The sequence below is a fragment of the Carassius auratus genome, unplaced genomic scaffold (assembly GCF_003368295.1).
Source record: "Carassius auratus strain Wakin unplaced genomic scaffold, ASM336829v1 scaf_tig00215236, whole genome shotgun sequence".
NCBI lineage: Eukaryota > Metazoa > Chordata > Actinopteri > Cypriniformes > Cyprinidae > Carassius > Carassius auratus.
The window spans coordinates 508,112-529,285 of NW_020528000.1; the positions used below are offsets into that span (position 1 = coordinate 508,112).

Here is a 21,174-nt window from a genome sequence, read left to right on the forward strand (position 1 = left end):
GGGTCAATGAAAAATAGGAATGTGTTTTATAAAGAAAAGGAAAAATCTTTTTATTTCCTTTTACAAAACCTTATTTTCAAAGGTCGAACACGATTTTCATGCACATCTCATCATTAAAGATGCTCCTGTAATTAGAAGTATATCTTCAGCACGTGCGTTCAGATTATGGTTTCCAGGTTTTCACAACAAATCCTGCCCAGTTGCTTCTCGAAACTAGTCCAAAATCGCGTTTCCAGGAGGTTCCCCGATAAAAAATTGCTTTCCGGGGTTAAAATGTAAGTTTTATGGCATGGTTGCCTTGGTAAAATTTGCATTTTAGGGTCTAAATATCACGTTATTGGTATTGTCGCTTCGACCCGCGGACATGAAAAACAATCGCAGACTTGGCAACACTGGTTGGCATTTACTACACAGTTGTTATTCACTGACAATCTACACAAAATCGATTTTAAAATCGGTGGCGATTCTTTGTCGATTTTGAAAGCGACTTTGTGTTAGTTGTCGGTAAACTACGGCTCTGTGTAGTAACTGCCGCTCCACCTGAACTAGTGTTGCCAAGTCTGCGGTAGTTTTTCATGTCCGCTGTTCGAAGCAACCCCAATACCAATAACGTGATATTTAGCCCCTAAAATACGCTTTTTTTACAAGACAACCATGCCAAAAAAAAAAAAACCCGTATATTTTAACCCCGGGAAGCAATTTTTTTTTTTTATCTAGGAATTTCCTGGAATCGCGAATAGTTTTGGTCTAGTTTTGAGAAGCAACAGGGAAGGATTTGTTGTGAAAACCTGGCAACCCTGATCTGAACACACGCGCTGGCGATATATACTTCTAATTACAGGAGCGTCTTTACTGATGAGATGTGCATGAAAGTCGCTTTCGATTTTTTGCACAGCCCTATTTCAAAGCACATCAGATCTGCTGGTTTACCTTCAGGTGTGTTGCATCCAGCCGGATATCGATGTGCTCATCCGTCTTGCTGCTGTCCTGGAGGTGGTAGAAAGCTTTGACCTGATCTAGCGTCTTGTGTAGACCCCGTGAGAACAGGGTCATCCACAAGACACTGGGAGTGTCCAGATACAGCTGTAGACCATTCAGCTGGGCATAAAGATTAGAGGAGGGTGCTAGAGACAGAAAATACAAATGAGAAGATTAGACTTGGATAAATGAAACACTTTCCCCCAACAAGACTGTGAGTTTTTTATAATATTAATGACATGCATTAAAAACAGTGATCAATGAGCATGAAAAATCATAGCTAACACACCAGGAAGTCCAGGGGTATCAGGGAAGTAGTATTCAGTGAACTGAAGGTGAATCGCAGGAGTGTTGTCTGGGAGGTGTAAGGATTTGCGGTTGCAGGAGAGAAGAGACTGTGTTCTCTTGCTGTGACGGCCTCCAGAGGACACCTACAGCAACAGATAGGTCTTATTTATTTATCTTTTGACTTAAGCTTCTCGACTTGATCTGTAGAAGACAGTCGCTGTTGGGCAAATGCACAAGTTGGCTCAAAGAAACTCATAAAAATTTTCATTGCGCCCTTGAACTTCCCATTTCTGCTTTTAATTTGAAAACAACAGCATAACATCAGCAACACATCACATGCTGCTTTAATCGTGTGATGAAAAAGGGATGACATCAGCAGATTTCATTTGCCCGGCGAGTCTATTTTTGGACAGAACTGACGTGTGTCACTTATAAAGCATGACTATACAAGCTTGTGGTAAAAGAGTCAAAACAAATACAAATCATGCACTTCCTCTTTTAGCACTCTGTGTATACAGAACATTTTTCCGGAAAAATGAGAAAAAAATCAGATTTTTTGCACTTTTTTTCATAGTTTGGCTGGTCCTGCGACTTATAGTCAGGTGCGACTTATTTATCAACATTAATTTGACATGAACTGAGAAAAATGAACTAAGAGAAATTAACCAAATGAAATCATTACCGTCTCCAGCCACGAGAGGGATGTAGATGGCTAAAGTGTTGCTCAAATTACACATTCTCCTCAAACGGGATTCAAAAACTAAATTAAACCTGGAAATTAAATATAGTTACCGTATATAATTAATATAAAAATACAACAAATTGAAACAAAAGGACTTTTGCACTGCACTGTAAACGAGAGTATAAAGGCTGTCATTCTCAAGCGTGATGTGTCAGACCTGATGGATGTCCAGGTCGTCCACGCGGATCACCATACAGCTGGATCGAAGCCTCTTCAGCGGGGGTCCTGAGGACGGGACGGCTGCTGAAGTACGCCGAGAGCTCGGAGTCCGATCAGGACTGAAACTGGACCGTGATTCTCCATCTGCACAGCATAAAATAAGACCGATTCAATATCAACTAGCACAATAAAGCAAACAAAACCAGACACGTTCACGTCAAACACATCAGTTTTTTGAGGTACATATTGTAAGAACTGTAGCTCTTGAGAGAAAACTGAGGGAACATCAGCAGAAAAGGAACAATTTGAGACACTTTGAAGAAAAATGACATCCACAATAACACCAAAATGTATAGTTGGATTTCAAGATGAGTTGCCTTTACCCTTGATCTTTTTGGCGGGAGAGTCTTTAGCGGACACGTTTGGCTCTGAATGTGGTCCAGGGATGCCCAGCTCCTCCATCCTCCTCTGAAACTCCTGCAGAAGTTTGGCGGCCCACTGAGCACGAGACTCCATCGCCCCGCAGTGACGCTCCCAGTGACGACAGCCATCACCTGTACAGCACAGCACTGAGCAGTCAACTACACATCCTACACCTTTCACACAACACACTGACACCAAACACACTTATAACCTACAGCATGAAAGCTCTGATGAATAAAATCATGCTTTTATTCAACAAGGATGCATCATATTGATCAAAAAGGACATTTATAGAGTAACAAAAGATTTCCATTTCAAATAAATGTTGTTCTTTTGAACTTTTTATTCAATAATCAATAATAATATAATAATCAAATCAGCATATCAGAATGATTTCTGAAGGATTGTGTGAACACTGAAGACTGCAGTAATGATGCTGAAAATACAGCTTTGATCACAGCAATTAATTATATTTTACATTACATACACACAGAAAAACGTTGTTTAAATTGTAATATTATTTCACAATTTTAATCAAATAAATGCAGCCTAGATCAGCTTTTGAAAGAATCTCACTGACCACAGTAGTGTGAATTTTGAATGGTATTGATTTTGTATGGTATGACCTCCAAGTCTGAGACAGAAAACTACAATGAAAACCTCTGAGCAGGTTTAATTTGACTCATATGAACGCCAGTAGAGTCACCTGGCCTGTGAAACGGGTAATAATCACAGCCCAGCTTCCGGAAGGTCAGCTGCATCGCACCCTGCATCCCTGGAGGTGGAGCTTCATCTGTGTGTACAGGAGAAATCACATGGTTGAGCCATACGTTAGTGTAGTTCATTCAAACATTCGTGTGGCTCCAAACCTGCATGAGTTACTGTCCTCCAAAGAACATTAAAGACAATATTTATTAGAATGCCTAAACTGCTCTTTTCCAAGGCAAAAAATGCATCACTATCTCACATTAACAGCCCCACTGACTTCATTGTCTGCAAGAGAGCAGCTTGAACATTCTGTTACACGTCTCCTTTTGTCTTCCACAGAAGAAGAAAGAGGTATGGGTGCGGAATGACACAACGGTGAGTAAATGACAATTAAAATGTTTGCGAATTTAAATTTGGATGACTTTATGTCTCTTTGTGGTAGCTGTGATGAAAATTCAGTACCGGAATCTGAAGAGCTGTCGTTGCAGATATGCAGGTCGAGTCGGGAGATGAAAGTGTGGTAGGATGATTCCTTGACATCGTGGAGGTCAAAATACTGGGCCAGTGTGCTGGGGGTCCCGACTGCTTCGGGTGGAGGAGGTTCGGTCCACAGAGAGTGGATCCCAGGAGAGGGAGGTGCAGTCTGGTGCACAAATACAAGAAGTTTGAGTCATTCACAGGGAGCGCCTGCGCCTGGGCAGACTTGGCATTTAATATATTATAAAGGGCTTTACATTACATTTACTTTGCTGAGCTGTTTTGTAATTGCAATTGTCTTCAAAAGCTACACTAAATCCAGCAAAAGTCATGTCTAAGTTGATAAGAAGAGCATCTAATGGACCACTCTTATATCTGTCTGTATAAGAGTTGTGAGGCTGATTTAGAGGGCAGAGAGTGGCACCTGTAGTGTCTCAGCAGCCATGCTCTTCCTCTGCTGGCCGGACTTCTCCATGGCTTCGCTCAGAGACTTGGCGTAGTGGATGATGGCCTTGAGTTGGGAATCCGTCAGCACCCACAGCAGATCATCCAGGATAAACAGCAGCTTAGAGGCCAAGACATCGCAGTCCTTCACCTGAGAGGAGGAAGACACCTCAGCACTGAATACACATGATGTCATTCTGATTAGGGCTGCAGCATACATTGAAATAAAAATGAACTGGCGATATGGATTAGTGCACTTATCGTGAGTGCTGCGGTTTCATTAAAAATATCCCCTCCGTGTTTCAAAGTGGTCATCAACATCCATGCAGCTCATTATAACATTATTTTACTGTATTTGTTTTTCTTTTAAAGCGAAGCGTTTGAAAGTATAGAAAAAACAACAACAATGTAAATATTAATATTCACTTGTTACTCTTTGCTATTTATTAATATGTATTAGCATAAAATACAATCATTATTACTATTTTTAATGAATACTATTTTTGTATTTTCATATTTTAATTTATTTAGTATTTTTACGATCACAAGATGGAGTGCCTTGGTCATCCACCAGAGGGCACTCCTCCCTACTTTCCATCTTGGACTCTAATTCCCACAATTCTTTGCCCGGTCTCACCTGCTGTTTGCCCCTCTGCCTTGTGTCTCCATGGTTAACCTTGTTAGTTTCCATGGTGTTTAATTAGCTCCACCCCTTGTTTCCCTGTTTCTCTTTGTCTATTTATACCCCGTGTATTTCCCTGTGTCTTTGCAGACTCTTGTTAGTGTGTGCTGCAATTCTGAGCAATTCCCTTGTTTCCTGTGTCTCAGTTTTTTGACTGATGCCTGTTTTCTGGACATCTCTTGCCCATGTTTGGACTGTTTCTCCTGCGTTTTGATCTTTTGCCACTAATAAAGCTGAATTTGGATCGTCATTGTACGAGCTTCAGAGCAGTCTTTATGACAAAAATCTACCAGAATAAAAATAATAAAAATGTATATTATTTTACAGTAATAACAAATGGGTCATAAAACAATCACAAAACATTTTTCATTTTTTTTACAAAAATGACCAATATCTTCCAGACAAGATGAAAGGTCATACGATCAGAGAAAGCCCTAGGACTAGTTTGCTCATTTTCCCAGGTGACTATGAAGAAAGAAGATGTTTGAACAGCCAATTGATCTCAAAACAAATATCAAAACCATACCCTGCGCTTGAGAGCGATGCGTATGCGCCCTTGATTGGTAATGAGGCGCAGTGGGGTGCTGCCCAGATCCTGCTCGTCACTCTCGATGGCGTCCGCCTCTATGCGCAGACTCTGCCAGTTGATCTCTTTGAACGTTAGGACCTGCGGGAAGATGAGACCCTGCACTCAGTGGAAAACATGAACAAGACCTGCCTTGACCTACCAATGACCTTATCTGCAAAGACATCTTATCTGCAAATCTGGGATGAGCTTTAAAGAATCGAACAATCCTGGAACGTGTCAACTAATAAACAAAAAAATCCAGATAACAGACCCCTGATTTCAGCGAAACAATCAAAGTTGATGATAACATTACTGTCAGACCTTATTGTTGACATATATCATGTAAATGCAAGCTTGGTGAATTATCATTAAGGTCCGAGTCCTTCCACATTGACTTTTAAGATTGAAAATAGCTACTAGATGGCAACTGAATGGACTTTCTTCAAAATTAAACTGATTTGCTCTATCTATTGTAATAATCTTAATTGCATTCATATGTTAACTGTCATTAAATTAGTCTATTTGCAAGATTTAAGAAACAATGTATTACTTACAACAGCAAATATAAATAGTATATATTTTATGTGTATATAAAATTTTTGTTAGTTTTATTTGATTCAGGAAAAACTCACAACTTGGGTGTTCATGTGTTCATGTTGTTGTTGACTTATTCAGAATGACAAAATAATTATTATTTAGATTATTATAAAGATAAAAAATATATAATAATACATTTCGTAATAATACTGTTGTAGAGTAAAATAAAAATGAGTATGTAATAATAGACTAATAATAATTGTATTTTATATTACACATGTAAAAGTACAAGACTAATATTAACATTTATGACATTTTATAACATTTCTCTATTTTATTTCCTGAAATCTTCAAGTTTTTGTCCTTAAAGCTTCTTTTATCATTTATAATAGGCTTATAAATGCTTCTCATTTCAAATCTGGTGAAATCAGTGTAGTGTTAATTGCAGCAAAATTGTGATTTTTATATTTATATTTATATAACATTTCTTTTATATGTATGTATTGTGCATCTTCAACAGTAGGTGATAAAACTACTAGACGTGTATAGAGGATACTGTATGAGTCTGATTTCATGTTGACTGCTGAAACACATGCTGTGGCATAACCCTGAGGGACGCGGGCGAGCAGAAGCAGAGCTCTGTAACGACAGACCATGAGGGGACATCTTCAGGTGCATCTAACTGCATTACTGGATCAGAAGATCTGGCAACCTCAATAATACTCTCTTCATATCTCAGAACGATTGGCCTGATTTCTTCATCTAATGGCAGTTTGGAAAAGCAATTGAGAAGGGACTTTTTCACGATCATGTGCATCTCCGAGTGAAGCAAAGCAAGCGAAAGAGGAACAAGAGGAGGGGAAGTGATGTGTAAAAACACTTTGATCTCACAGCTGTTGATCTCTGCACTGTGACAGTGCTGCTTTTGGATTATGCAACCATTGTGATTTTTCACCTTAATGATTCACTAGCTCTTTAAAATGAAGAAACGGACAGTTAATACTGAAAGGTGTTGCGTCTCTTTGTAATGCCACAAAAACCAGATAAAGACTTCTACTGGTGTGTAGCACTGTCAAAACAGCTCTGTACTGTACCTCTCCTCTCTTAGGATGTGTAATGCGTGTGTAGCGCAGGTCGCTCTTCTGCCATTTGGGATTGAGACTGCAGCCCTGGAGCTGCCAGAGCTCGAAGGAGGCGTGAAACGCTCGGGCCTGAACTTTAATCGTGATGGAGTTGATGATCACAGACATTCCCTCCACGACCTTCTCAGCAAAGCCATACTCACTGCAGAGATCAGAAACAGAAGATTTCATAAGCAGTTGCTTGGCATGAATGTGGGCTATACATTGACTGTAAACTGCTCTGAAACCGCAAGTGTGTAGGAGCAAAGGTGCCATATTTTTATTTATTTAAACCACTTCTAGTTTAAGTTAAATAATTAAGCTATTTCACAATTTCTCTTTTTCTAAAGTAGAAATTAAGATTTTCCTAATCCCATTTAAGATATTTAAAAAAATTTATGACTTTACATGCGATAAACATAGATTGAAGGCTTTTTAAGGACCCATGGGGACAGATCTAATTTATGCTCACCATTTGAGGAATCATTTGTTTGCTGCACAAATGGTGCGATATGATTTACTCTGCATTATCAATCCATTATCATTCACAAATAACAATATTGACTAATGAACCTGAACGTCAATGTGCATGATGGAGAAAAGATCATAGTGAGGTTAAAACACTGGATCTGGTTTACTAAAAGGAACACTGCAGATCATTCTGACCTTTGACCTGCAGTAATGGCAATCGGAGAGGGGCCGTTCGGGGGCCGGGGTTCCTCACAGGTCCTCATCTCAACTTCTACTTTATCCAGGAACTGCAGAGGGAGAGGAAACAGAGCTCAGGTCAGAACTTCTGAGGCTGTCAGTTACTTCTTTATGATGAACCACACTGAAATATGAATCTCCCTGCGATCTCCAGAGCAGCATGCTTTAGGAATCTAGATAACTTTTAACTAGTTAACAATATAATGATAGTTAATATGGGATGTTGTAATGGTAGAGCATTAACCATCATAAAGCATTCAAAATCTGCAGACCAGTTTTGAATTCAGCTCATAAAACAGTCATCGTGAGAAGGAACTGTATATCTGAATAGATCATAAAAAATCATTTAGAAGAACACTTTAAATTTAGGAGGAAAAAGTTGATCCATTTTCCATGCTGCAATTGTTCATTAATAGGCGTGCATTTTCACGTTTATCCATAAAATGTAGTCCCAAGAGAGCATGTGTAAGATACGGGATCATTTTAAGCCTCACTTAATACCCGGGTCAAAATGGACCCGAACACAGAAGGTGAGACTTTATTTTTAATAGTTATATCTTTTTAAATAAATAAATATTAAAAACAAAATGTAATTAAAAGAAATAGAATTTGCATAATTTTGGAAATTTTTTGCAAAAAATAACATTTGCATAATGTGGTTCCCCTTACTAAATACTACAGTTATGAGGGTTAAGAAAGACCCAGATTTATTCAACCTTATCGTTCGCAATGGTTTACAAGAGTAGTTCATTCTTACTCCTGTATTTTTACATTTGCAACTGTTTTTGCTTTAAATCAGCTGTTATGATTTTGCTTATGTTTCAAATCTAATACTATGGAGAAATGAACGGTGTACACGGCCACTGAAAAAGACTGCGGTCACTGTTGGACACCTCATCAGATGCGGCAGCTTTTGAGGGAAAAGCACAAAACTGATACAAGGGTACTGTTGCAGAAGTGAAAAACAACTGGAGATCATGTGATAAACAGAGGGATGACAGAATGTGACCGAGAGATGACAAATTATGCAAGAGGGGAAACACATTAACAGGGAGATTCTTACCAAACATATGGGACTGGTCTTCAACTTTGTCCATTGTATCTGACAGAGAAAACACACACACTTAAATAACACTGAATTTGTTTAAATATCTGATCGTTTCCAATGAACTCTTAGCATGAGAACAATAACAATTCCTCCATCTACCCGTATAGAAGCCTTGTTGCAGTAGACGCGGGTGACGGCCAGCCAGGTGGGCAGATCCAGCATGTTCTGCAGGACCTCCTCGTCCAGCTCCAGGTTGGACAGCTGCCCCTCTCCCTTCAGCGTGCTCAGGTTGATCTTATCCGGGGAGAGGTTCTTAGTGAACCTACACAAGACGAAACAAACTCTGGTTAAATGCTTTAAGAGGTAGGAGTCAAAAAGTATACTAAGTATAAAGTAAGTATGATAAAGGGGTAAAACTAGCGAACTAGGGAAGAAAAAAGTTAATATAAATATTCATGTCAGTTTCATATGATTTTGAAAAACATTTACACTAGTTGGAATTTGATGACTCAAAAAATGTCAATTGGTGTAACCATCAAGTGAAAAAACAATAATATTTGCACCTTACATACAATTAAAGCACTCATCTTAATCATTTAGGAACACATTTTTTAAATAATTTAATTATGTTTATTTATTTGAATAATTCTAATCAATAATTAATTCATAAATATCATTACTGTATTTTCCGGACTATAAGTCACACTTTTTTTCATAGTTTGGCTGGTCCTGCGACTTATATTCAGGTGCGACTTATTTATCAAAATTAATTTGACATGAACCGAGAGAAATAAACCAATATAAAACATTACCGTCTCCAGCCGTGAGAGGGCGCTCTATGCTGCTCAGTTCTCCTGTAGTCTACACTGAAAACATAGAGCGCCCTCTCACGGCTGGAGACGGTAATGTTTTCTCTTGGTTCTAAATGAATGCGACTTATAGTCCAGTACGACTTATTTTTTTTTTCTCATCATGACGGATTTTTGGACTGATGCGACTTATACTCATGTGCGACTTATAGTCCGAAAAATACGGCACATTTTAGGGGAGTTGCACCACGTCATTTTACAGTTTGACCGTCCCTTGAGTTTAAGCAATCTTAAGACACACGATCGATCAAATTATTTTAAATATTAATAAGCAGGTCTGCTCAAATCAAAAAATAAATAAATAAAAACATTATGCTAAACTTAAGGTTTTCTATTCCATAATCTTATCATGTAATGAGGATTTCTTTATTGCTATACTGGAGCAGAAGTATGACCCTGACAATTTTTTTATTACCCCCTCAAAAATATACAAAGTGAAATCCAATTAAAAACATGCTTGTCATATTCGGTTCACATTCATTCCAGATTTAATGTGTTTACTGATAAATAAACAGATCTAATACAGATAAAAGTGTCATGTCATTGTGTTCGAGGACAAAACTCAACGACCAATGAGCTACAAGCATTGAAGTCATGGGAACACGTAAGACTCGTGTTCCTTGAACTCTCGGCTATATTTATAGGTACTAATGTCTGAGCTGAACCCCCATCACACAGACGGTCATTGACTAACACTGAGTAATGAGATTACAGCAGGCCTGCAGTGAGACTGCTTTCAGCCCACGGGAGTGTTTCTAACCCCTGCCCTAAAAACCTGCAGGGATCACACACACACAGAGCACATCTAATATTCACTGTACAGCCTTTACACTTCCTAAGATAAAACCAGCACATTCACTGAAGATGCAGAGCTCAGAGCAGCTGAAGTGTTTCATGCATCTGAATGGGAAATCTCCATCTGTTCAATGACTTCAAAGATTAACCCAGCCTTCAGAAGATCAACGAGAGGGAAAACACTGCCATACAGTATTACCACAGCACTCTAGTCACGTTTCATCATCATGCGACACTCTGTGATGCTTTAATGAATCCTGTGTGATTCTCTTTCTTCAGCGGAACACAAAAGCAGCAGCTCTGGAGAATGTTCACGCTGCTCTTTACTCTACAGTGACCACAATTCTCATTAGCACTTTTCAGTCCGATCTGGAAACACACTCTCAGTGTGGAATAATCAGTGTTGTGCCTGAACGCGTTCATTGAAGGATAGTTCATGAACTCGTTCATATTTTGGGCGAACGTGAACTGAACGTGCTGTATTAATGCCCGATGAACGTTACTGTCAACTCGTTCATTCTGGTGTCTGTGAACGGCACGCCAGATTTCTATAGAGCCTTCCAGGCGAAAAACCGGCTAAAACACACCGTAAACGGGTCTTAATATGTAGCTGAAAAACACCCAATCTGGCAACACCAGCCACCAGTGTCGCACCGCCGTCTGCCGCATGCGTGACGCGTCATCAACAAAAAAAAAAAAAGCCATCGAGGCGACAGCAGCATGTAGCAAGAAGGCGTATGATCATTTAAAATAATTTTATGATGTTTATGACAAGGTCGGTGAGAATGGGAGACAAAGCATTAAAGCAACAATGGGGAAATGCTGTCCCCTCAATGCTAATGTAAACCCTGGTTGGATAAGGATTCAAAATTGGATATGACGATGAAATCTGACGCATAGCTTCATTGTTAAAACTGATAAAATAATTGCTGTCTGTGCTTCTATATGGGCTGTTGCAATAATTTTGAAAAATAATAGGTCGCAGCAACATATGGAAAAAAAGAACAATGAAACTAGTTCATTTTTGGAACTGTGAGAACTTAGTTCAAAATTTTGTAGTTTGAACTATGAACTGAACTAGTTCATTTTAAAATTTGTGAATTGAACTAGTTCATGTAGAAAGTGAGCTTTCCCAACACTGGGAATAATATCACTGTCATTAATCTGTTAGCATCACAGAGTATCACAATCATGTAGTGCACATAGGCTTATATACAGTATATATAGATAGATCTCAGTACTTGAAATAAAACAAACCTTAACCAAAATAAAATATTGTCCGAATTTGATGTTCCTAAGGGTTTGGTGGCCTGGATTTTAGATTTTCTGACCAGAAGATCTCAGAGAGTACGGGTAAATGGAGAACATTCCCGGGAACTTTATTCCTCAGTGGGATACCCCCAAGGCTCTATTCTTTCACCTTTATTATTTATTCTATATACAGACAGGTGCAGTAGCCAGTTTTCAGACGGACATATTATTTAAATATGCCGATGATACATATGGTGCTAAATCTGTTAAAACAGGGTGACACAGAGCCTGGGCCCATTATGAATTATTTTAATCTACAAATTAATGTCTCCAAAACTAAAGATATGATAATTATGTTGATACTCCATCTAAAGTAGTTATTGCGGGAGAAGTTGTTGAGAAGGTTAGTTCATACAAGTATTTGGGTACAGTTGTTGACGATAAGCTTAGTTGGGTGGAAAACACAAATCGTGTTGTATCAAAAGCACAAAAATGGTTATATTTATTGAGGAAGATTAAGTCTTTTGATGTGGATGAATCTATATTGGTAATGTTTTCTAGATCTTTTATTGAAACCGTTTTAACTTTTGCTATGATTAAAGCTTCTAGGTCTTTTGCGTCAAATGCAGTCTTGAGTGTAAATACTTATCTGAAACACAAAGGTAAAGGGTACCATGATTTTTTAAATAGTATATGAACTGTGTACTGTACTGTAAATGTTTTATGGTTGGTTATGGTGTTGTATTTTATAAATCTGTATGTTTGTGAGGTCTGATGCTGCATAAATTGCCTTGTAAAGGGACAAATAAAGATATTACAACTACTAGTTCAACATCTCTCATCCTGATGTACTAAAATAAAAATACATTTAAAAAAGAAAAAGTAATTTAAACTATGCAGACATCTTTTAAAAAAAAACTAATAAAAATATAAAAATAACAAAAACACACATTTAATAGACTCTTAACATATAAAAAACTTTATAACATTAAAAGTATTAAAATGTAAAAAAAAAAATCAAAATATGAATACAGAATCTAAATGACACTAAAAGATTGAGATAATAAATGAAGTCAGTGAGTAGAAATGCAGCAGAAGATGTGACAGAGCTGAGAGAACAGAGGACTGTGTGACAAACAACAGACTGCTGTCTGGAAACTGTGTCTGTCTCCTGAGAGTGAAGCAGGTGTGTGTGTGTGTGTGTGTGCTTCTCTCACTCTTTGTCTTGCTCTTGCTCTAGACACTTCAGAGTAGGGCTGGGCGACAGAGCAAAACAAATAATATACATTTGTGTCATCCTTTTGAAATATTCATAAACATACATACACACACACACACACACACACACACACACACACACACACATATATACACACACACACACACATATATATATATATATATATATATATATATATAAAATGTGTGTGTGTGTGTGTATTTATATATATACTATTTTTTATCTTTTTGAAAGAAGTTTCTTCTGCTCATCAAGCCTGCATTTATTTGATCAAAAATACAGAAAAAAAAACAGTAATATTGTGATATATTATTACAACTTAAAATAATAGTTTTCTATTTGAATATACTTTAAAAAATAATTTATTCCTGTGATGCAAAGCTGAATTTTCAGCATCATTCCTCCAGGCTTCAGAGTCACATGTAACATCCAGTCTCTCACATGATCCTTTAGAAATCATTCTCATATTCTGATTTATTATGAGTGTTGGAAACAGTTCTGCTGTCTAATATATTTGATGAAGAAAAGGTTAAAAAGAACTGCATTTATTCAAAAAAGAAAAAAGAAAATTCTAATAATATATATTCTAATAATATATTTTCTTTACTATCACTTTTTTATCAATTTAACACATCCTTGCTGAATAAAAGTATTGATTTTATTTAAAAAAAGAAAGAAAAAAAAATACTGACCCCAAATTACTGTCCAGGTGTTGTGTATACTGTTATTACAAAATATTTATATTTCTGAAAAAATATTAAGCAGCAGAACTGTTTCCACCTTTGATAATGAATCATCACATTAGAGTGATTTCTAAAGGATCATGTGATAATGATCCTAAAAAAACGTGTATATTTACATATTAGCTCAGAAATAGTTCAAAACACTTACGGCAACTAAAATTCAACTACAGCTTAAATTAATAATACAAGCCAATTTCTGACTTTAACTAAATGAACACATAAATGAACTAATATGCACTTAAAAAAAAAAAAAAAAAACATCTACATTTACCCACATGCACACTATGCTTTGAAAAAAGTCTCTTATTCTCACCAAGCCGGCATTTATTTGATCAAAAATACAATTAACAGTAAAATGTTGAAATATTACTACAATTGTTTTCTATGTGCACATATTGTGTAAAATGCCATTTATTCCTGTGATGTAAAGCTGAATTACTCCAGTCTTCAGTGATCTTCAGAAATCATTTTGTGAGTTCAGTCTTCTGTGAAGAAACCACAGCTAAACGTCACACAAGCCATTTTCCTTTCGCTAAAAGCTTCTATCCCAGAAAACGCAAACTAGATGACAAAAAAAAAGTCCAGTCTTTTATAAAAGACAGACTCCAACATACAAATCCTTGGGCTGTTTTGGTTATAAACCCGTGGAAATGGTTTGATGAGAGCAATTCTCCTTCTTTTATTTCCTTTAGGCCAGGCACATTAAAGGGCTTGTCTTTTTTAATAGTCATTGGCCTTTAGTTTATGACACAATCACAAACCATGATTATCTGGTCAGTTGCAGGTGTTCTCATTCTAGAGAGATCTGATTGGACAATGATTAGCACACGCCCCTAAGTGCAAGACGAGTCATCAGTATTAAATGATGTTTTCTGGGAGGATAACTGCTTAAAATATGTATTTCAAAGACTCAAAAGTGACCGGCATGCATTAAAAGCCACAAAACTTCAGGTTTGAGTTTATGGTGTCTCTCTCTACAGCGTGATAAGCTGAAGGTTGATGGTTCAATCCACGAGTTGTCATATGACTACAGCACTTAACCCCAGGTTATTCATGTGGGATTGTCCGGGATGTGTCTCAAAAATTATGAACTACATGTCAGATTTTCATATTTAGAGATGGAGGTCTGCCAAAATCCCTAACTCTCAATATGACCACATACACAGGGTTATTTGGCAAACACACATAAAAGAAATGATTTCCTTGAAACTAACTAGTAACGTATCTGTCACTATTAGCCCTTGACAGGCTCAGATTATAGATTATGGAGGGATAATTGAAACAGAAAAAAAAAATAAAAAAAATAAATGGTTTCTCACTACAATATGGTGCAAGCACATCTAACATTTCGGATGCCTTTGATATCATGTTTTGCTCTGTCCTTGACAGAGTACAAGATGACCTACGATCTAAAACAAGACATTTCTGAAATTGTTTTGTACAAAAGATATAATGGTACATTAAATACTACAGAAAACTACAGTTCAGTTCAAATGACAACAAAAACAAAAAAAATTTAAATGTTAACTTAGAGATCGTACAGATACTGCAAAATATCAAAGGACTTGCACTACTCTTTTCAGATCTCACTTATCAACCAATATTGTTATTATCTTTCAAATTCTAATAAATAAACAAATAAAACAAAACAGTACAAATAAAGTGCAGCACATGCAAAGAATGCAATAACTGTGGCAACTTTAAAGGGTTACTCCACCCTAAAATGAAAATGTTGTCATTAATCACTTACCTCCATGTCGTTCCAAACCCGGAAAAGCTTTGTTCGTCTTCGGAACACAATTTCATAGACTGCCCAGTAAATAATAGTCTCAAGGTCCAGAAAAGAATGAAAAGTCATTGTCAGAAAGACATTCTTGTTCTGAAGACAAACAAAGCTTTTACGGGTTTGGAATGACATGGGGGCAGGGCTGGGCGATATATCGAATATTAGCGATAGTATCGGAATAATTTTGACGACGATGTAAAATGTGAATATATCGGGAATATAGAATATTTCAAATTCAAGCATACTTTCCCAACAGAACGCGCCAAATGTACAAAAAAGGAACCTGTAACTGCTGACTGCTCAACGCCCCTCTACTACGAGAGCTGATAGCGATTGCCAGATAACAAGAGTTTAAATCTCCGAATCAGAGCTCCAATGTTACAAGGAAACATTTTCTGCCCGGTTTTTGCTTATTTTAAGCAATCTGGCAACCTCATTGCGGAAGAGCCGCCGACGATAATCTGAAAACACGAACAAGCTGGAATTGAGCGATCTAATGAAAGCATCGTTCAGCCGGTCTGTGTTCTGTCGTGTGATCTCAACTGTATTGTTTGCATTTGTGATCGCAAAATAAATGCACTTACTCGACCGCTGATGTTTGAATAGAGAAACATAGGCTATGGCCATTTGGAATTACTATTGGGGAATTTCACTGATATGTTTACCAGTTTCCATAATATAGACAGAGAGAATGCAAAAGTCTTTGGTATTCATTTATATATAAGAAATATCTATGTGCTTCATCAACTAGCTCCCCATCTAAGAGGGTTTTTAATGTCAGTAGGAACAGTTTCATGCCACAGAGCTTCTATTAAAATTGCAGACAGTTGACAGACTTGTGTTCTTAGCTTAAAAACTTTTTAAAAAATTAAAATAAAATACTTATCCCAGTTGCTTATAAATTGTGAATTGCATGCACTAAAAAGTTGACAGAATGCACTTTCTGTACTTAATTTGCACTGCTTCAGTTTTTTTTTTATGGGCAAAAGAAAATCATGTTTTTTTTATTATTTAAATGCAAATGCAAACATATTGAGATATATATCGAATATTGTAAAAATTTTGACAATCTTTTTTTTATATATCACCCAGCCCTACATGGGGGTAAGTGATTAATTGACAACGTTTTCATTTTAGGGTGGAGTAACCCTTTAACATTTGAAAGGATACTATGGCAAAGTTATCGCTTTCCTTATTCAAATATATATTTTCATGAATATATAATTTACCTGAAGAATGAAAGCTATATCATACACTTGGAAAATTATGAGCTCATACTAAACACTAGGGGTTTGTAAATGGAAATCTTTGACCATTGCGCCTCGCAGCTTTTTCAATGTGTCGCACTCGAGACCCAGGCTTCTTTTCCAATCATCAGCTAATGCAAGTCTCGTGTTCATAAGAGCAAAAACTTCTGATTGACTAGTAATGTTAGTTTGGTTGAGCGTGAAAGCTGTGTTCCTCTCTTGCATTGTAAGGAGAACTCATGAACTGGAACGTGATATTAACAAGTGTTTTTAAATGTAGCATGACTTTTTTTTCTGCAGGTAAATGCCGCACGGAACTGTGTGAACCAGTATTTTCCGGCACGGTGCTGGAGAACTTTAAGCCCTGTAAGGAGAAGGTCTGGAAGTATGTGTTTGTTTAAACAAGCATGACCGCCTGACGGCTAGCTGACACAGTGAGCTGTGGAGTGGCTGATCTGAATGAGGGAGAGCTGGCGGAGCTTCAGCTGTGACTGAGAACAGCAGGAACTAGCATGTGTTTTAACACCCACAGAGAGCCTGCTGGGTAATCAGAGCCAAAACACTGGAGTTCACTTCAGGCTTCTGAAGAAGGACAAATTATCTCAGACAGTCTTTCTCTACTGTGGACATGAACTGAAGAGTTATTTTTATATCTCTATCCTGGTAATATTGAAGCCTGTTTCCGCTACTGAATAAAAAATAATACAAGGTAATTGCGACTTTTTAATCTCAGAATTGCAAGTTATAAAGTCAGAATTGCGAATTTATATATATATATATATATATATATATATATATATATATATATTTTTTTTTTTTCATATCTAGCAATTATGACTTTTTTTCTCAGAATTGTGAGCTATAAAGTCAGAATTGGGAGATAAAAGCTGCCCATTCAGAGAAAAAAAAAATCTGAATTGCGACTTTAGGCCTATATCTCACAATTCAGACTTTAGGGCTCGCGATTCAGACTCTAGGACTCGCGATTCTCACTTTAGGGCTCGCGATTCTCACTTTAGGACTCGCGATTCAGACTCTAGGACTCGCGATTCAGACATTAGGGCTCGCGATTCAGGCATTAGGGCTCGCGATTCTCAATCTAGGGCTCGCGATTCAGACTCTAGGGCTCGCGATTCTCACTTTAGGGCTCGCGATTCAGACTTTAGGGCTTGCCATTCAGAAATTAGGGCTCACGATTCTGACTTAAGGACTCGCGATTCAGACTCTAGGACTCGCGATTCTCACTTTAGGGCTCGCGATTCTCACTTTAGGACTCGCGATTCAGACTCTAGGACTCGCGATTCAGACTCTAGGACTCGCGATTCTCACTTTAGGGCTCGCGATTCTCACTTTAGGACTCGCGATTCAGACTCTAGGACTCGCGATTCAGACATTAGGGCTCGCGATTCAGGCATTAGGGCTCGCGATTCTCAATCTAGGGCTCGCGACTCAGACTCTAGAACTCGCGATTCAGACTCTAGGGCTCGCGATTCAGACTCTAGGGCTCGCGATTCTCACTTTAGGGCTCGCGATTCAGACTTTAGGGCTTGCCATTCAGAAATTAGGGCTCACGATTCTGACTTAAGGACTCGCGATTCAGACTTTAGGACTCGCGATTCAGACATTATGGCTCACGATTCTCACTTTAGGGCTCGCGATTCTCACTTTAGTACTCGCTATTCAGACTCTAGGACTCGCGATTCAGACTCTAGGACTCGCGATTCAGACTCTAGGACTCGCGATTCAGACATTATGGCTCACGATTCTCACTTTAGGGCTCGCGATTCTCACTTTAGTACTCGCTATTCAGACTCTAGGACTCACGATTCAGACTCTAGGACTCGCGATTCAGACTTTAGGGCTCGCGATTCTCACTTTAGGGCTCGCGATTCTCACTTTAGGACTCGTGATTCAGACTCTAGGACTCGCGATTCTCACTCTAGGGCTCGCGTTTCAGACATTAGGGCTCGCGATTCTCACTTTAGGGCTCGCGATTCAGCCTTTAGGGCTCGCGATTCTCACTCTAGGGCTCGCGATTCTCACTCTAGGGCTCGCGATTCAGACTCTAGGACTCGCGATTCAGACTTTAGGGCTCGCGATTCTCACTTTAGGGCTCGCGATTCTCACTTTAGGGCTCGCGATTCTCACTTTAGGACTCGTGATTCAGACTCTAGGACTCGCGATTCTCACTCTAGGGCTCGCGTTTCAGACATTAGGGCTCGCGATTCTCACTTTAGGGCTCGCGATTCTCACTCTAGGGCTCGCGATTCAGACTCTAGAACTCGCGATTCAGACTCTAGGGCTCGCGATTCAGACTCTAGGGCTTGCGATTCTCATTTTAGGGCTCGCGATTCAGCCTTTAGGGCTCGCGATTCTCACTCTAGGGCTCGCGATTCTCACTCTAGGGCTCGCGATTCAGACTCTAGAACTCGCGATTCAGACTCTAGGGCTCGCGATTCAGACTCTAGGGCTTGCGATTCTCATTTTAGGGCTCGCGATTCTCATTTTAGGGCTCGCGATTCTCACTTTAGGCCTCGCTATTCTGACTTTAGGAATCGCGATTCTCACTTTAGGACTCGCGACTCAGACTCTAGGACTCGCGACTCAGACTCTAGGACTCGCGACTCAGACTCTAGAGCTTGCGATTCTGACTTCAGCACTAGCGATTCTGAGAAAAATGTCAGAATCATGAGATAAAAATTCACAATTACCTTGTTTTATTTTATATTTAGTGGCAGAAACGGGTTTCCATATGGTATATTATCAACATAGCAGATTTTTATTCAAGTAAAAAATGCCCCAGCACCTTTTCTCTAATCATGTACCAACAATTCAAACCAAGCATTAAAATGCCAAGGATAAAATGGAGACCATGAACTTTTATTATGGCCAAGTTGCCATTTTACAGAGTAACAGAACCATTCAGCCCAGATTTCATTGGACCAAATCTGTTTCAGGACAATCTTTCATCTAAAACTGAATCAAGGAAAAGGTAAAGGGCTTCCAGTTCAGCCAAACAGATACTTCTGTCTTTACTGTATAGAATCTTACAACACACACTACACAGGTAAAGTTCATCAAAATTACAGTTATTATTATTAACAATTAAAAAAAAGAGTTACTTGAAATAAAATTAAATATAACTAAAATTATATATTAAGTTTAACTTGCAGTGCTAAAAAACAAACTGAAATAAAATATTTTCAGAAATAATAACAGAAAAAAAAATACTTAAATTAATTCAAACTTTATAATTAAAATGAGAATTGAAAAAAACAAACAACACTCATCTTTTTATACTGGCGACTAAATAAACCATCAACTACCCCTAAAACCCAAAGAAAATGACCAGAATTGGACTGATGGAAGTGCTTTTATGAATAATGTTTCAGGACGTCCAACATCTTGACAAAATCACCAAGAGACACAGTGATGAGTCCACTGATCAGCAAGATTCAAACCTGCAACCTTCACTTACCAGCTCAGAATACCTGCATATTACCTACCATGCTGTTTATGAGTTTCCCAAGTTAACCTCAAGAGATAAGGCAAATTTAACCTGACTCTACTCTGTCACAGGCCCAGTACAGTGTGTATGTGTGTGCGTGTGTGTGTGTGTGTGTGTGTGTGTGTGTGTGTGTGTGTGTGTGTGTGTGTGTGTGTGTGTGTGTGTGTGTTTATCCCAGCACTGATGCTGCAATCTGTTTGCCTGTCAAATCTGCGTTCACACTGATGTGAGATCACGCACAGGCTCTGCATTCACACCGAGCGCATGTGTGTTTGTTTATTAGTGCTGTGAGACCCGTGATCAGACCGACAGCCATTCATCTGACACTGATGAATCAAACCATGACACTCCAGCCGTGTCTTACCTGGACAGATGCTTCAGGATCTGCTTCTTAATGATTCCGGCCATCCCGTCAGAGCAGCTACCTCTCCAGCATCTTCGGCAATCACACACTCTCTCACACACACAGAGAGAGAGACAGACACAAACACACACTCACACGCCGCTCACGACCCGCTGCTGCTGCTGCCGCCCGTGACATCAGCAGCGCCGCCTTGCGACGTCCGCCGGCTGCACGTCAAAATAAAAGTCCTCATTACTAAATAGAGACCCAGAGTCAGAAAGAGCTTTATTGCTAAGTATTTAATATTGCTTGGTAATGAAGCTTCAAGTGAACGCATTTATGGATAAAGCGTCTGCTAAATGCATATATATGTATATATTTATACATATATACATTATATATACATATACATGTATATATATATATATATATATATATATATATATATATATATATATATATATATATATATATATATATGCGTTCACTTGAAGTTATTATTATTATTT

At 38.2% G+C, this 21,174-nt stretch overlaps 1 protein-coding gene across 2 annotated transcripts in view; it reads right to left on the bottom strand.

Annotated features, from left to right (window-relative positions):
- Positions 1–20,862, bottom strand: part of LOC113094063 (UHRF1-binding protein 1-like) — a 31,401-nt gene extending 10,539 nt beyond the window's left edge. For both annotated transcript variants that reach the window (XM_026259709.1, XM_026259708.1), the window contains exons 1-13: positions 20,687–20,862; positions 9,043–9,205; positions 8,899–8,937; positions 7,794–7,885; positions 7,101–7,290; positions 5,428–5,568; positions 4,200–4,370; positions 3,761–3,941; positions 3,297–3,383; positions 2,551–2,721; positions 2,166–2,311; positions 1,268–1,409; positions 931–1,124 (exon numbers count right to left, since the gene is read on the bottom strand). In XM_026259709.1, coding sequence (XP_026115494.1) covers positions 931–1,124; positions 1,268–1,409; positions 2,166–2,311; positions 2,551–2,721; positions 3,297–3,383; positions 3,761–3,941; positions 4,200–4,370; positions 5,428–5,568; positions 7,101–7,290; positions 7,794–7,885; positions 8,899–8,937; positions 9,043–9,205; positions 20,687–20,730 — 1,761 coding nt within the window. In that variant the 5' untranslated portion in view covers positions 20,731–20,862. The remainder of the gene's footprint in view (positions 1–930; positions 1,125–1,267; positions 1,410–2,165; positions 2,312–2,550; positions 2,722–3,296; positions 3,384–3,760; positions 3,942–4,199; positions 4,371–5,427; positions 5,569–7,100; positions 7,291–7,793; positions 7,886–8,898; positions 8,938–9,042; positions 9,206–20,686) is intronic.
- Positions 20,863–21,174: the final 312 nt, after the last annotated feature.